Raw genomic sequence first — 16,103 nt, 5'->3', positions numbered from 1 at the left:
AGGAGGCGGAGCGGCCCGCCTTCCTTTCCTGTCCTCTCTAGGAAGCCAGCTCGGCGCCCCTTAACCCTTCTCTCTCCCTGCCGAGGAGCCCGGGACTGGGCGCGTGTGCGTGTGAAGGGGGAACCCGTGTCCGGGAGGAGGAGCCCGTCTCTCTGCCCGGGGCTGGGAAGGGGCGTCTGGGCGGGGGAGAGGGGGGTCTTGGGGGGGCAGATGGGGGACCCGGGGTGTCTCTTCTCGGGGGGGGCGAGTCTCTCTTGGGGGCTGCGGGGCAGAGAGCCCTGTCCCAGCAAGAGGGGGTCCGGGGGGGGGAGACGTGGCTGGGGGGGCCACTCTGTGTTGTCCCACCTGCTGCTTGGGGTCTGTATTTCAGCCATAAATATCCCATGTTCTTCTCTGTTAGTGACGTCGCCTTGGAAGCAGCACAGGAGCAGCCGAGGGGATTTTCCCGGGAAGCCTTTTATTCCCCCTCCGGTGACATTGTTATAGGTTTGTGGGTGCCCAACCCCCGCAAAATACCTCCGTTTCATAAATGTGGGAATTGGATTTAGACTTGGGTTGCCAACCCCGGGTGCCAGACGCGTGTGGATTAAACGGTGTGTTTGACGCTCCTCATCCTCTGGAATCAGCGTGTCTTCACAGCTCCTTCAACCAGGCCAGGAAGGACGCCTGGATCCAGAATTAGGCCTGCACACCATCAGCTTTTACAGTGGTACCTCGGGTTAAGTACTTAATTCGTTCTGGAGGTCCGTTCGTAACCTGAAACTGTTCTTAACCGGAGGTACCACTTTAGCTAATGGGGCCTCCCGCTGCTGCTGGAGATCAATTTCTGTTCTCATCCTGAAGCAAAGTTCTTAACTGAGGTACTATTTCTGGGTTAGCGGAGTCTGTAACCCGAGGTACCACTGTACATACTTTACATTTTCTGAGGCAAAATCTCCACCCCCCAACATTGCTTGCGGCAGTTCTGCCCTCGCCTTAATCTCCTCCATTTTTAAAGGAATCAAGTCTTTTTCATGGGCCATCTTGGCCTCCCTGTCTCTTTCTTCTTGGGCTCATCTCTCTCTCTGCCTGTATCTCTGCTGGATGAAGGGCAGCTGCCATTCTGGCCTGTTCTCTTTCTTTCTCTGCTTCCACCTTAGACAATTCCAATCTTAGCCTCATCATCTCTAATTCAATATATTAGGATTCTCCTCAGACGCAGCAGCTGGGTCATCCTGAGTCTCTTTGGCTTGGCGCTTGCTGGCCATTTTCTGACAGGAATTTTTTCTCTTTTTAATCAAAGAACTTCACTCCTTTATTAAACTGGTTGTTCTGTGTCTCTGGGTACGTTTCTCTGTGGGTTTTTACTTCGTATCGCGGCTCTTTCCCCCCGGCACCCTTGGGCCCGCCCTTCAGGGTGGTCGTTTTGAGACCCCACTTCCTCCCTGGGTTTCCAATTATTACCCTTTCTTGAAGGGACAGAGTATTGCTGCTCCCCCTAAGTCTCCTTTGATTTCATCTCCCAAGGTAGAGACTTCAGTTACTGTTTTCAGCCTAAATGAGCAGGAACCTCTTGAAAACATTGCTCTAACTGATCAGCTGTTTGAGCTCATCTAACTTTCCTCCCATCTGTCCAGAGCTTTGTCAATTCGGCTGCCCAGTTGGGCATAAGTCTCTCCTGGTTTCCTTTTAATTTCACGAAAGGCTTTTTGGCTTTGTTCTGCAGTCAGTCCAAAGCGCACTTTCACTCTCTCTTTAAATCTGAGGGAATCAGAGGTTTCATCCTCTCTGAGATCTGAGAATATTTCACTCAAAATTCCACATATTTGTGGGCGTAAGTGCAGCATCCAGTTTTCCTCATGAATGTTTGAGTCTGCCAGTCCGCTCAGAACTAAATAGGATCTGTGTGGGTTTTAACTTCCTATCCCACCTCTGCCCTCAATTAATATGCGACGACGCAAGGGCTCTTTTCCCCCTGGCAGCCTTGGGCCCGTTCTCTCTCTTAAATATAGTGCACCCACCTCACAGAACACAATTCCCACAAATGCCCTCCAACTACCTCAGATTATCTTGTGGGGGAATATGAGATCATTGCAGCTGCCGAAAGCCAGATTGTTGACATCACATGATGCGGCTATCTGTGGGAAAGAATTTCCCAGGAAGTTCACAGCCTTCTCAGAGCTCTGAGAAGAGTGTCATTTGGAACCTTCCGTTTGCGTTTGTACAGGAAGATTGTCAGACTTGCTGGAAGAACTGAACTGAAAGGACGTGTTTTTCTCTAGTGCTGTAGACAGAAATAAAAAGAATGTAAAAGAGACGTTTCTGTCTGTCTCCTTTTCCCTGCTAGGGAAGAAGCAGGAGGAGGGGGTGTGCATTTACCCACGCTTGGGAAAATGTCGCCTATCAAAATCTCCCTGGTCTGTCTGGACGTCAGCCAGAGGAGGTTACTGGTATGCAAGCTCCGAGGACAGGGAGAGGGGCCAGCCTCTGTGGAGGGGGCTTGCAAACCAACAATCTTGTGGGGGACTTGCGTGAGGTAAAACTTACTAATTGGGAGTCTCAGGCAGGATTTCTTCAAATAAACATTAACGATTTTATTTAACAAGGACGTTTATGACACGAGTGGATAAAACGTAGGATATTTCAGTTTACAACGTTATTTCCCTTCAAGGTTTTCTCAGTTGTTTCACAGTTAAGACTTTGGCTCTTAACAAGGTGGCACTTTCTGCCAGTTACCCTACTCCCGAGGTACTCCAAGCAAAAGACCCAAGGGATCTCTGGTTTGGGAGTCTTCTCTTTCTAGAAGGATCTCTCCCCTCCTGACTGGGATGAGACCTCAGCAGCCGGTCTCTTTCCAGCTCCTCCTCCTCCTGGCTCAGCCTCCCAGTTCATTCCTGGCCTGATTTACTCTCCCAGGACACCACACACTGTCCTTCCCACTAAGCTCAGAGCCTCCTTTCTCTAGCTGGTGATCTTTTCCTCAGAGTGGATGTTTCCACCCAGAACCAGCTCCTCTCACTCCCCATCTTCCCCACCTCCCTCCAAAGCTCCTAGCCATGGGGGGAACTGGGCCCAGGTCTCCTTCCTCCAGCTCCAGGGCTCTTAGTCTGTCCGATAACCACATGGGGCGTCTTTGGGTGTAGGATGTTCTCCTAGGTGCCCCAACCTGCCACTTCCCCTGAGCTTCTTGCAGCCTGATGCCAACAAACAGGCGTGTGTGTCCTGAAAAAGTGTGTGCACTGAAAAGACACCCTCCCGACACACATCCGAGGGTGAAAGGGGCTGGTCAAACTTGGAGCCGCCACTGAGACACAATTCCTTAATGTCCATGCCAAAATTATGGACAGGAGTGAGCCTGTATCAAGCTCCAGGCGGCACAGGGCTGCCTCTATCTGTGCCTTGATGTAAATTTTTTCCGCCTTAGAATGAGGCAACTGGTATACCTGCCAGTCTGTGATCTTCGTCGAGTTACCTTGGGACTCTTGGGTCGGCCATCTGGTTCGAGGCTTTGGGTACGGCAGCCATGGCACACCCAGGCGATGTGTCCCACTTTTCTGCATTGTCGGCATTCTGCGTTGGCAAGTCCTCTGCTCGTGGCTCTCCCCACAACTTGCACAGTTCCCGTCTTCCGGACGAGGCTGTCATGGTGGGCGTGCAGCTTATGTGCGCTGTTCCACTCAGTGCACGTCCTCCCGGTCGGATTCTGAGTCGTCGGTGAGGTCCTCGTGGTGGATCCCGGGTTGGGACGACATGTTTGACTGGAATCCTTGCGCTAACCTTTCAGCAGCTTCAGTTGCTAAAGCCTCCTCTAGGGCAGCCTGTAACGTCAGGTCCTTCTTGGCGTAGAGGCACCACTGCAGCTTCTCGTCCCTCAGGCCGCTCATGAGACAGTCGTGGAGCATGTTCTCCAGCTCTGTGACATTGCAGAGCCGGGCAGCCTGGCAGAGGGAGGTCACATTCCCGGTTATGGTTTCTCCGGAGACCTGCCGCTTTGCCTAGAAGGCATTTCAACACGCTACAACCGAGGGTTGTTGCGAGAAGTGCCCCTTCAGCCTCAGAGGAGATAAAGGCCAGTCAGCCCAGGTTGCGAGAGCAACGACGTTGGAAACCTGTTTCTGCCAGCACCCAGACCTGTTTCTCCGGAGTTCCCAACCACGCCCGGCTTCTTGCTTTGGACCCTGCTTCCCCCTTGGTGGGCAGTCTCCAGACCCTCAGCCCAGGACCGGACTTTGACCACGCCTCACGGTAACCCCCCCGGGACCAGCGCACTGTGTCTCATGATGTCCTTTGCCTCCAGGAGGAACTAGAAGCAGGTGGCGCATCCTTCCCAGTCTCCTGAGGCTGGGCTGAACGGCATGAAGCGGTTGTCTGTCGCCATTCTGGGTCCTTGGGTCCTGGAGATGTAGCCAGGATGACCGGTGCAATTCTGTGTTGCCTGTGGCGGCTGTGTATGTTGTGCGGCAGACAGCTCAACAGGATCCCACCTTCATTGCCATTGAAATATATTCGGAGCCCTGTAGTGATTTCATGCTCTTTATTGCAGTTTGTAAAACAGTGATTTAATTGCCCCCCAAACCTCAGGCTTTTATATACATTATTTACACAATGAGTCCCGTCTGATTGGCTGATTCTGTTGGGATACTGCCAGGGAGACAGACGCATCAGGCCTCTACGTTTTCTCCGGATGACCTCCGGTCTCCCGTTGTATCCGCATCAGTCAATTAGCGGCACGAGCCTCAGACGCATTCCAAGACTCATGCACGCCCTTCTCGCAGAGTTTCCGCAACGGAGGATTCACCCAGGAGAGCATATTTACAGCTTTATTCAACGTTGGTCAGAACAAAGGAAAACATGACTGCTTGCATCCATGGCGAGGAAAACAGCCAGAACAAAAGCTATATACAAAACGGAAACTCCCAGTGAGCAGGAAGTAAACAGGCATGTGACGCACAACAGCCTGTTCCCTTTTTTAAGGAGGAACGGAAATATCTGAACAGATTCTGCTTCCCTCCTGGAGCCTGATTGGTCATATCCTGCAAGCCAATCAGTTGTTGCATTCTAGGAACCTACTTGCCTATTGTTCTAGGATCCAAGCTTAGAACATAACATTCTCCTTCCTCCGTGTCCTCAATTCTTAAATAGGCTTTATTTCAAAACAGGGTGGGGGGGTAGAGAGGGCTTAGTCTTCCAAACAACCCTTTATCCATTAGTTAGTAGACAAGCTTCCCAGTGTAAGGAGAGGAAAGCAGACCTCTGAGCCCAGCCTGGCTCAGCCACCCCACCAAATTCTGCCCGCCTGCCTTGAGGCCCCAAGATGGGCGGAGGAAGGCCTGGGGGGCAGCTGCTGGCTGGGACTTTGATTGGGGCAGGGTGGGGGCACAAGGAGAGGGAGACAGGAAGACCGGCCAGGGGGTGGCACTGGGGGGATTTATTCACATTGGTTTTCTACCCCAAAACCACCACCCCCGGCTGTGAGGAGGGTGGCACCTCCTCCATGAATTCCTCTTCCACTCCCAGGCACTCCGCTCAAACCTTTGCTAAAATCCTTCTCTCCTCCCTCCTCTCCGTCTCAGAGGCTGGGCTTTCTGTCTCATCTCAAGAACCGCCAAAGCGCCCGCAGTTGCCTCTTATCTCCCACCTAAACCGTCCACATCAATCCTAAGCGTCTCCTGTTCTGATTTTCATTTTTTGTCTTCTTTTCCAGCTTTTCAGACTTCTCTTCCCTTCCTTTCATGGAGATATCTAGTGCTTCTGTTTTCTTTGTCAGTGTCTCTGCTTTAGTGGTCAAATTTGTCACCATTTAATGATTTTTAGCAATTGGGACTACTATCTTCTCCAAATTTAACACAGGCCTGGTGTTAACTGTTTTTGAACTGGCATATTCTAAATCTCCCTCTCCCTTGTTCTCAAAGCAGCCTATTTTCCAACAGAACCTTATCAGTTTGTCAAGGTCACAGAATAACTCTTTCCCAAGAGATCCTGTTTCCTGTATTTTTCCAGCCCTCCCTCTTCCTTCCAGTCTGATACCCAACACACATAAGATGTTTAACATAAAATCCAATTTCTTAAATTAAGATTCGAATTAAACAAATAAACCAAATAATTACTTTAAGAGAGGAACCATAAAACAGAAAAAAGAAATAATGTGTCCAAGAGGACATAGCAATCTAGGTGTCCAGATAAGAGTGGTTGTCTTGCAGGAATCCAATTCTCTTTAAGGGGCTCAGAGTAGAATAAATATTTTCCTTCAAAGAGAAACGAACTTGTCCAAACCTGTCTTGATTTTAGCTTTTCCAGCCAGTCCTTTTAAGAGCTCCAATTCTATTTTTTTAAAAGAACTTTAAAAATGAGACCAGACTTTCATAAATCCCTCCGATCACACCCTTGGCACTGAAATAGTTTCTACCCTGTGTGAATTCTCTGATGGGAAATGAGATTGTTGCTTTGACTGAAGCTCTTTCCACATTCCATGCACTGATAGGGTTTCTCCCCTGTATGAATCCTTTGATGGGAAGTGAGATGGGAACTCCGATTGAAACTCTTTCCACATTCCACGCACTGATAAGGTTTCTCCCCTGTATGAATTCTACGATGGGAAGTGAGATCGTGGCTGTGACTGAAGCTCTTTCCACACTCCAAGCAGTGATAAGGTTTCTCCCCTGTATGAATTCTACGATGGGAAGTGAAACCGCGGTTTTGACTGAAGCTCTTTCCACACTCCAAGCAGTGATATGGTTTCTCCCCTGTATGAATTCTACGATGGGAAGTGAGACTTTCTTTCCAGGTGAAGCTCTTTCCACATTCCATGCACTGAAAGGGTTTCTCCCCTGTATGAATTCTTTGATGGGAGGTGAGAGAGGAGCTTTCAGTGAAGCTCTTTCCACATTCTATGCACTGAAAGGGTTTCTCCCCTGTATGAATCCTTTGATGGGAAGTGAGCTTGTCCCTCTGATTGAAGCTCTTTCCGCATTCCACGCACTGATAGGGTTTCTCCCCTGTATGAATCCTTTGATGGGAAGTGAGCTTGGCCCTCTGACTGAAGCTCTTTCCGCATTCCACGCACTGATAGGGTTTCTCCCCTGTATGAATCCTTTGATGGGAAGTGAGATCTGAGCAATTACTGAATCTCTTTCCACATTCCAGGCACTGATAGGGTTTCTCCCCTGTATGAATTCTTTGATGGGAAGTGAGATTGGCACTCCGAGTAAAGCTCTTTCCACATTCCACACACTGATAGGGTTTCTCCCCTGTATGAATTCTCTGGTGGGCAATGAGATAGCGTCTGTCAATGAAGCTCTTTCCACATTCCACGCACTGATAGGGTTTCTCCCCTGTATGAATCCTTTGATGGGAAGTGAGCATGGCCCTTTGATTGAAGCTCTTTCCACATTTCACGCACTGATAGGGTTTCTCCCCTGTATGAATTCTACGATGGGAAGTGAGATCAGAGCTCTTCCTGAAACTTTTTCCACATTCCAAGCACTGATATGGTTTCTCCCCTGTATGAATTCTACGATGGGAAGTGAGGTCGTAGCTTTGACGGAAGCTCTTTCCACACTCCAAGCAGTGATAGGGTTTCTCCCCTGTATGAATCCTTTGATGGGAAGTGAGTTGGGAGCTCTGACGGAAGCTCTTTCCACACTCTAAGCAGTGATAGGGTTTCTCCCCTGTATGAATCCTTTGATGGGAAGTGAGTTGGGAGCTCTGACTGAAGCTCTTTCCACATTCCACGCACTGATAGGGTTTCTCCCCTGTATGAATTCTACGATGGGAAGTGAGATCGTGGCTGTGACTGAAACTCTTTCCACACTCCAAGCAGTCATATTGTTTCTTCTCAAGGGGATTTCTTTGATGGGAAGTGGAATGGGAGCTCTGACTGAAGCTCTCTCCACAGACTGAATCCTGATATGGCTCCTCCACTGTGTGGATTTCGTTGCGGTCTCCCTTGTTCTTCATTTCCAATTCATCCCCACCTGAAACTAAGAGGCAAACGGATTAGAGTCTCGGGAAGAAGTGCAGCCCCAAATTATGAAACAATGCTAATTAATGCTTGTGACAGAGAAAGAACTGATGGGATTTAGATGTTATAATATTCCTTTTGTTATGTATAGTTTCGTATACAAATCAAGTTGAATATTAGATGTTTTCTCTCTCTAGTTTTTAAAAGTACAGCTTAACCCGGTAACGTCATTTTGTTCAAATTTAAATATGGATCTGTACTATCTTCATAAATAAAATGTGCTTTCATTAATATTTTAAAGGTGGCCAAAGTAGGAAAGTTCCCTGTTCAAAATTAAGATATACAGTGGTAACTCGGGTTACATACGCTTCAGGTTACAGACTCTTCTAACCCAGAAATAAGAACAGAAATCATGCCCCGGCGGCGCGGCGGCAGCAGCAGGAGACCCCATTAGCTAAAGTGGTGCTTCAGGTTAAAAACAGTTTCAGGTTAAGAACGGACCTCAGGAATAAATTAAGTACTTCACCCGAGGAACCACTGTATTCAATATGCTAAGTTGTACAATATGCAGTAATAAATCTAAACAAATTTTAAGAGCGGACATCCAGAAAGAAATAAGTTCTTAACCCGAAGTACCACTGCACTTAAATGTTACATTTTTGTGACAAGTTACAGGGGACGAGGCAGGGGGCCTTCTCGGTAGGGGCACCCACCCTGTGGAACGCCCTCCCATCAGATGTCAAGGAAATAACTATGCAACTTTTAGAGGACTTCTGGAGGCACCTCTGTATTGGGAAGTTTTTAATGTTTGATGTTTTATTATGTTTTTCTGTTTGTTGGAAGTTGCCCAGAGTGGCTGGGGCCACCCAGTCAGATGGGCAGGGTAAAAATAATAAAATTATCATTATTGTTACTACAGGGTTCACTGCCTGAGATTCAAAAAGCCTGGCTCTGTTTTGGGATGGAGTTTGTTTGGTTCAGTCGTGGAATCTGTGCCATCTCCAATGTCAAGCGACTCTTTGGTCAACCAGAGAGAGACAGAAGCAAGAACAAAAGCAGGGAACTTGACTGAAGCTACTTCAACATCCCAAATCACTCTGAATCCTACATTTAAGAAGGCCTGGGCAGTTCAGACAGCCTGATCATGGTTTTAAACGGCAGAACTGGAGGAAGAATATTCACAGGGAAAATAGCCATCCATCCAAGGTTTCCTGTGGGAGTGTTAACGTCCCAGGTGCTGTGGGTGGCGCTGTTAAGCCCCATCGAAATATCAGAGGTTCGTCACAGAGAGATGTCTTGAATTACAAAACAGATAGGATGATCCAATAGGGAGCCTTACCGAGAGAGTCCAAGATCCCACGATTCTCCTCCATGACTTCCTGATGGAGAGCTCTCTGGTCAGGATCCAGCAACGCCCACTCCTCGTCCGTGAAATGGACAGCCACATCTTCAAAGAACACTGGACCCTAACAGAACAGGAAAAAGGCTGTCCTCTTAGAGAACATTCAGGTGGCTCTGTTCTTTTCTACAGCGGCCAGACCCCTCTCTGCCTTCCTCATCCCTCTCTCCTGCTGCAGCTTCTGCCTCGGAGTCTGGGCTGCTCTCTGCCACAGACTCCCTCTGCTGCCTGGGCCCTCTTCCCTCTCCAGCTTCAGACCCCTCCACCTCCTCCCAGTCGGCTCCCTCTTCTTTGGCTCCTCCCACCATTCCTCTGCATCCAGCCAGTCTGCATCCAAGCAGTCCTTCCCCACAAGGCTCCTTCCCCCTACCTGATCTGGGTCCACAGCCGCTGCCTCCCCTCCACCACCATGAAAAGATGAAGGAGCAGGTCTTGGTGGCATCATTCCGTCACCTGGGAGAGACCAAGTGGAAACCGTGAGCGCCTGCTTCTCTCAGAGGTGAAACAGTGCATCTCTAAGTACGGATGGGGCTTGTCCAAGGCTCCCCTGCTAGCTTCCGGTTCCGCTCTGCTTTAATGGAGGCAGCGGGAGATCGTTGGCAAAGGAAAAACAAGGATGACTGAGGGTAATTCTCCTTGCAAGTTTCCCCCAGGGAAGGGGGGAACGGGCTTCACTCCCAAGTTTGTCTCGGTACCAGGTTCCGGCTCCGGCATGGATTGCGGGAGGCAGGGAGGCGCTGAGTGCAAAAGCCCTTCGCCTGCCAAAAACCCTCCTTCACCGCCATTAAGAAGCAGAGGTTCTCCTGTCAATCAGAGCTCAATTTGGACTAATGTACAGGCATTGCTGGAAGAGAGGAGATCATAAACTGCGGAATTGAAACAGGTGCAAGGTCTTTAAGGTTTGAATTTGAGAGAAGACTTCATTTGGTGCAAAAGATGGTGGGGGAGGGGAGCCTATGGCTTCTTTATACGAAGTTTTCTTCTCTACACTAATGATTTGGCAGTCCGCCATTGAATACTAGTTCAAAATATATATGGACAGGTGAGCAGGGATGAAACTGGATTGCAGATATGGAATATAACATCAAATGGAACTGTGTGTGTAAAACCAAAAAGGAAAAAGGGAGGGAAGCTCTATTTTGCAAAAGGTTTACGATGGAAAATTAGAGCTGACTCTTCCCCATCCTTTATTATATACAGACTGAACTGAATAATGCTAAAAGGACTTGGAATTTAATTTAATTGGATAAAAGCGCATTTATCTTAGGCCAGACAGAGGGATGTAAGGAATCTGAAAGGTGTGTAGGAGCTGATAAGGTTCATTACTGAGTCATTTGCAATTCTGACAGATCCCTCTCCTTCCCAGGCAGAGAAGAAAAATGGCGAAAACTGATTATTTATTGGGACAGTGTGATTTTTGCAGCTGCTGTTAAAGTTGCCAAACAACGAAGCACAGGACAGAGTGATGGAGAATTTCTGAAACCAGAATGGGATATTGGCTCCGGGCTTCCGGGTTGGCGCACCTGGCTAATGGCGGATTTCCTCTCTCTCGGAGGAGACCGCTCCCTGGAAAGAAGGGTCTGACCGCCACGGCGAGGCGGAGACCCGTTAAAAACCACGGTCAGAGGAAGACCGTGGGATTGGGGTTCGGCACATGCCTTTAGTGCCTCCCCTACTCGCAGGGAGACCCCGGTTTCGGGGCTCCAGAGCGACGTGGGGTGAGTGGCGCGGCACATCGAATCGATCGCTGTTTTCAGGGAGTGAAGCCGCACAGCTGTTGCCAGGAAGCGCCAACTTTTCCTGTGGATATTTGGACTCAAATAAACTTCGTAAGTAAACAGAATTGAACTATAAAATTATCTGAATTTGGCACTTGAATGTGAAGGTATAAACAAGAAGCCCACCTTCCGTTCTGTAGCAAGATCAAAGCAAAGCCGCTACAAGCTGGAGTCTTTGAAAAGTGTTTCGTAAAGTATAAATTTTTATCATTTAAGTTTCCTGAACCCCCCCCCTCGGAAGCAGGGGAAGAGGGGGAGATGCTTTTGATGGATTATTGAGCCCTGCAGGACAGTAAAAGTTGACAATCTATTGCCGTCTCAAGCCTTGGGATCGGGCTGTCAAACAAACAAAAAAAAGTTTTTATAACTTAAAAATAACAACAACGGAGGAATGGACTATACTTTTATGGAAGGAGGATCAGAGAAATACATTTTTAGGCATGGATTTGTGGTTTTTGTGGTTTTTGAAAGAAAAACGGAGCTGAATGGCAATTTTTGTAACTGAAGTGAATGGAAAATAACTAAAGTAATTTGTTGCTAACTGTTGCTAACTGTTGCATGTTTGGAAATTGGGACTGTTACATTGGATGGAAAATTCCGTGACTGCAGATAAGAGACTGTGAAGTGACCTTAAAGGGCAGTAGACAATACTGGGAAAAATAAGCCTGGGAATATGGCTGAAAGAATAACAGCTCTGTTGGATCAAGTTATAAACAAAGTTAGCATTCTTGAACAAGGCATCTCTGATCTGAAGGAAAATGTATTGACTTTGGTACAGAATGGGAACAATTTAACAGGTGTGGTTCGAGAAATGGAATTAACTTCACAAAGTCAAGCATTGGAGAAAAGGATGAAGCAACCAAAACCGGTTCTGTTTCTGCAAGAGGAATTTTATGTGGAAGCCTCAGTAACAGAGCCTCAAATTGATGGAGATAAAATTAAGATTGAGGTCACTTAGGCTGAAGAACAGACTTGGAAAGGCAGTGTCACCTGTGGGCTGAGTGATGCAGGATGGATGATAAATATGTCGGAGGGAGGCACTGCAGGAAAGTTTGGAGGGATGGATCTTTGCAACCCCAAAGAGACTGTGGAGTACGCTGTGGAATACTTTTTGGTTTATGAACTGAAATATGAAGTTTGGGCAAGCGTGCTAAAGAGGATTAAAGGAGACGTCGGGAAAGAAGCTCTTTGGGATTCAATTTCAGGCCGGAAAAGAAACTTGCAGGCAGTCCAGGGAGATGACTTGAGAGCCTCGGACATAAGGGAACCGGGTTGAGGGAATTGATTCGTTGACAGGAAAGACTGATAAAACCTGTAAAAAAGACTGGCAGATTCCGAAACCAGCGGGAGGAGATGGTGGGAAAAATTGGGAACCTATAAAAAAATAGTATTTGGAATAATATGGAATGATTAAGAACCTTTGGGAGATGATGAAATGGTTTTATTTGGCTTTAGTGGAAATAACATAAAGATTTAAGATATTAGGATATAAGGGTATATGATATTAGGATTTAAGAATATAAGATTTAAGGTTTTTCTTTTCTTTTTTTTCTCCTTATCTAGTGAATTGGAGATTGGATAATTTTTTTTATATTTTTTTTTTAGATGCTTACTTATAGTGTGATGCTGACAAGAGAATAAGGTTTAAATGGATTAAGGTAAATAAGCGAGTAAGCAGTGAAAGATGGAAAGAATTTGCTGACCTGATTAACAACAGGAATACAAAAAGGGAGGTGGGAGGAGGCCGAGGAAATAAGTTATTGAAAAATGGAATTTAGAAAATGGAAATTTATTCTTTTTGAATGTTTTTGGGGGGTTTTTTTGTTTGTTTTTTTCTGTTGGTGGGAGGGGGGAGGGAGGGTGTTGGTTTTTTCTCTGTTTTCTTTTTTATGCATTTTTGGGTTTTTGTCTTTTCCCCTTTTTTTCCTCTTTTTATTTTGTTGTGTTCGATTCTTTTGTTGTTGTAATTTCTGTATTTGTGGAAAATCTAATAAATATTATTATAAAAAATAAAAAAACACAATGGGATATTGGCTGCGTCCAAGGAATAATGGAGAACAGCAACAACCAGGAAAAGATAGACAGAATATTTTACAAGGACGGGGAAAAACATCCCGAACAGGAAGATTGCCACACACGGGAAGAATAAGGATATCGCTGGAGTGCCTCACTTGTAGTTTTATATATTATTTGATGTTTCAATACGAATGGAAGTCATTAATATTGCAGTTGTTGTATAAAGGATTGTTATCTTGACAGGAGTGTAATTGAAATTAATAAGATTTTGGAATGCAGAAATCAAGAAAATCATCAAACCATCGGTTTTAGCATGCGGGGAGGGGCACCTATATTATATAATTTGGTATCTTAAAGATTGGTATTAGTAATTGTATTGTAATTTCGCATTGTTATAATGAGGCTATCATTGGACTGTAATTGTAAACTAATCAAATTACTATCATAAACGTCTCCCCTGCTGAGTACATTTGGGCATTTGTACCCTTTTCATATAATAGTTGTGCAAAAATACATCTCCCCCCCTCTGAGCTCTGGGCTCCAGGTCTCCTCCCCCAAAAGATGTAAAGAACTCAGAGATTAGTTTCAAAACCAAGAGAATGTGACAAAACGGGGGCGAAAACACTCCTTCCTCCTTACCCAGAGGCCTCACTCTGGCGTCCAACGGAGTCTTCTCTGCCTCAGAAGAATCAAGACCCATTTCTGCCAAAAGATCCTTCCTCTGAAAGAGCAACAAGGATTCAAAACAGAGAATGGGGAGAAGGGTTAGAAAAGGAATGGCAGAGGAAAGCGCCTTCGGGGACAGAGGTGAAAGCTGCTTCCTGCTTCTGCTAGACTGGTGTCTGGGACTGGCTGCCAGGACCATGAAACATTGGTCCTCAGGGATCTTCACTGGCTCCCAGAACGTTTCCCAGCACAATTCAAAGCCCTAAACGGCCTCAAAGGCCCAGTATACGCAGAGGAGCGTCTCCATGAACTGAGGTCCAGTTCCGAGGGTCTTCTGCTGATTCCCTCCCTGTGATAAGTGAAGTTACAGGGAACCAGGCAGAAGACCTTCTCCACAGTGGCCCCCACCCTGGGGAATGCCCTCCCATCAGGTGATAAGGAAATAAGAAAATGCATAACTTTTAGAAGACATCTGATGTCAACTTATGCTTTTATATGTGCTGGAAGGCACCCAGCCACATGGGTGTCATTAATAATAATAATAATAATAATAATAAAATGCTTTCCAAAAAAGTATCCAGAGGAAAGTCTCTCTCACCTGCTGCTCTGCCTGCTTCCTCTCCTCTGCCTGACTCAGGAGGAAACCTTCGGCCAGGGCCACCGCCTGGGAACTGGTCTCCGCTCCACATTCCCTCACCCAGCTCTCCATCTCCGCTGGAAGGACAGCCAGGAACTGCTCCAAGATCACCAGGTCCAGCATCTCCGCTTTTGTGTTCTTTTCTGGCTTCAACCATTGATGGCAAAGGTGGTAGAGTCGGCTGCAAACCTCTCGGGGTCCTTTGGCCTCCTGGTAGCAGAACTGCCTGAGCTGCTGGCTCTGCACCTCTGAGCAAAGGGTGTCCTCCTCACCTGGGTTCTTCTGCACGGAGTTTTCCCAGAATTCCCCACCGCTCCCCGTTTCCATGGCATGGCCTCTTCCTGCTTCAGGGCCAGCTGAGTCTTGCTCATCCATCTGGGCTCCCGGGAAGTCTCCAAGAGATCGGAAGGAGCCCCTTGGTCCTCTGCCAAGTTCTGTGTGTCCTAATGCGAGGTGCAGAAAATCCTATGAATCAAACACATACTTCTATTATAATATCAAAGCACAGCCTAGAGAAGAAGAATGTTCCCTGAGGAAGCGTGGGGAGAGGAGGAGGAAGAAGAAGTCATAACTGTGAATGACAAGTGAGTGTAATCTGTAGCCAAGGTAACAGTGGGGGTCCCTCCCCACCCCACTTCATAGTCCAGAGCTTCGCCCCAAGCCAGCCATATCTCCTTGGGTGGCTTGGTGAGCAGCAGGGCCCATGTCTAGCTCCAGCCACCGTCCCTTGGGGACTTCCTGCTCTGGATCCGAGGGGACGCTGGCCAGGCCCTCTGGGTGGAACTGCCCTGGAAGACGCCTCGGAAACTGGACTTTCCGTCAAATAAAGAATTAGGAAGGGGAAATGGCCGACATACAGAGATTTATGAATAGGGAGAGAAGGGAAGCTTCGTGGTATTTCCCTGCTAATATCCCGGGGCAGGGAGTTCCCCAGGCTTCCCCCGAGAGGAGACCCACCACAGCCCGGCAGGCGAAGGCCAGGCCGGAAGGGACGTCAGAGGGGAGGAGGAGGAGCGGCACACCTTCCTTTCCTGTCCTCTCTAGGAAGCCAGCTCGGCGCCCCTTAACCCTTCCCTCTCCCTGCGGAGAGTGTGAAGGGGGAACCCGTGTCCGGGAGGAGGAGCCCGCCTCTCTGCCCGGGGCTGGGAAGGGGCGTCTGGGCGGGGGAGAGGGGGGTCTTGGGGGGGCAGATGGGGGACCCGGGGTGTCTCTTCTCGGGGGGGGCGAGTCTCTCTTGGGGGCTGCGGGGCAGAGAGCCCTGTCCCAGCAAGAGGGGATCCGGGGGGGGGGGGGAGACGTGGCTGGGGGGGCCACTCTGTGTTGTCCCACCTGCTGCTTGGGGTCTGTATTTCAGCCATAAATATCCCCTGTTCTTCTCTGTTAGTGACGTCGCCTTGGAAGCAGCACAGGAGCAGCCGAGGGGATTTTCCTGGGAAGCCTTTTATTCCCCCTCCGGTGACATTGTTATAGGTTTGTGGGTGCCCAACCCCCGCAAAATACCTCCGTTTCATAAATGTGGGAATTGGATTTAGACTTGGGTTGCCAACCCCGGGTGCCAGACGCGTGTGGATTAAACGGTGTGTTTGACGCTCCTCATCCTCTGGAATCAGCGTGTCTTCACAGCTCCTTCAACCAGGCAAGGAAGGACCCCCTCTTGCTGGGACAGGG

The 16,103-nt window shown here is 48.1% G+C and overlaps 2 protein-coding genes across 2 annotated transcripts in view; both read right to left on the bottom strand.

Annotated features, from left to right (window-relative positions):
• Positions 1 to 6,737: 6,737 nt before the first annotated feature.
• LOC310684215 (uncharacterized protein) overlaps positions 6,738 to 16,103 on the bottom strand; it is a 43,967-nt gene continuing 34,601 nt past the window's right edge. Inside the window, exon 7 of the mRNA XM_083454888.1 lies at positions 6,738 to 7,125. Within this exon, the coding sequence (XP_083311014.1) occupies positions 6,867 to 7,125 (259 nt within the window). The 3' untranslated portion in view covers positions 6,738 to 6,866. The remainder of the gene's footprint in view (positions 7,126 to 16,103) is intronic.
• LOC310684635 (zinc finger protein 213-like) lies at positions 8,558 to 14,932 on the bottom strand. The gene is made up of 5 exons (XM_083456052.1): positions 14,397 to 14,932; positions 13,772 to 13,853; positions 9,709 to 9,791; positions 9,279 to 9,405; positions 8,558 to 9,102 (listed from the first exon to the last, which is right to left on the bottom strand). Exons 1-5 carry the CDS (start codon positions 14,808 to 14,810, stop codon positions 9,050 to 9,052), a joined length of 759 nt encoding a protein of 252 aa, XP_083312178.1. The 5' UTR covers positions 14,811 to 14,932; the 3' UTR covers positions 8,558 to 9,049.

Source organism: Podarcis tiliguerta, assembly GCF_965153285.1.
Source record: "Podarcis tiliguerta genome assembly, chromosome: 8".
NCBI lineage: Eukaryota > Metazoa > Chordata > Lepidosauria > Squamata > Lacertidae > Podarcis > Podarcis tiliguerta.
This window is presented reverse-complemented; position numbering and strand designations above follow the sequence as displayed.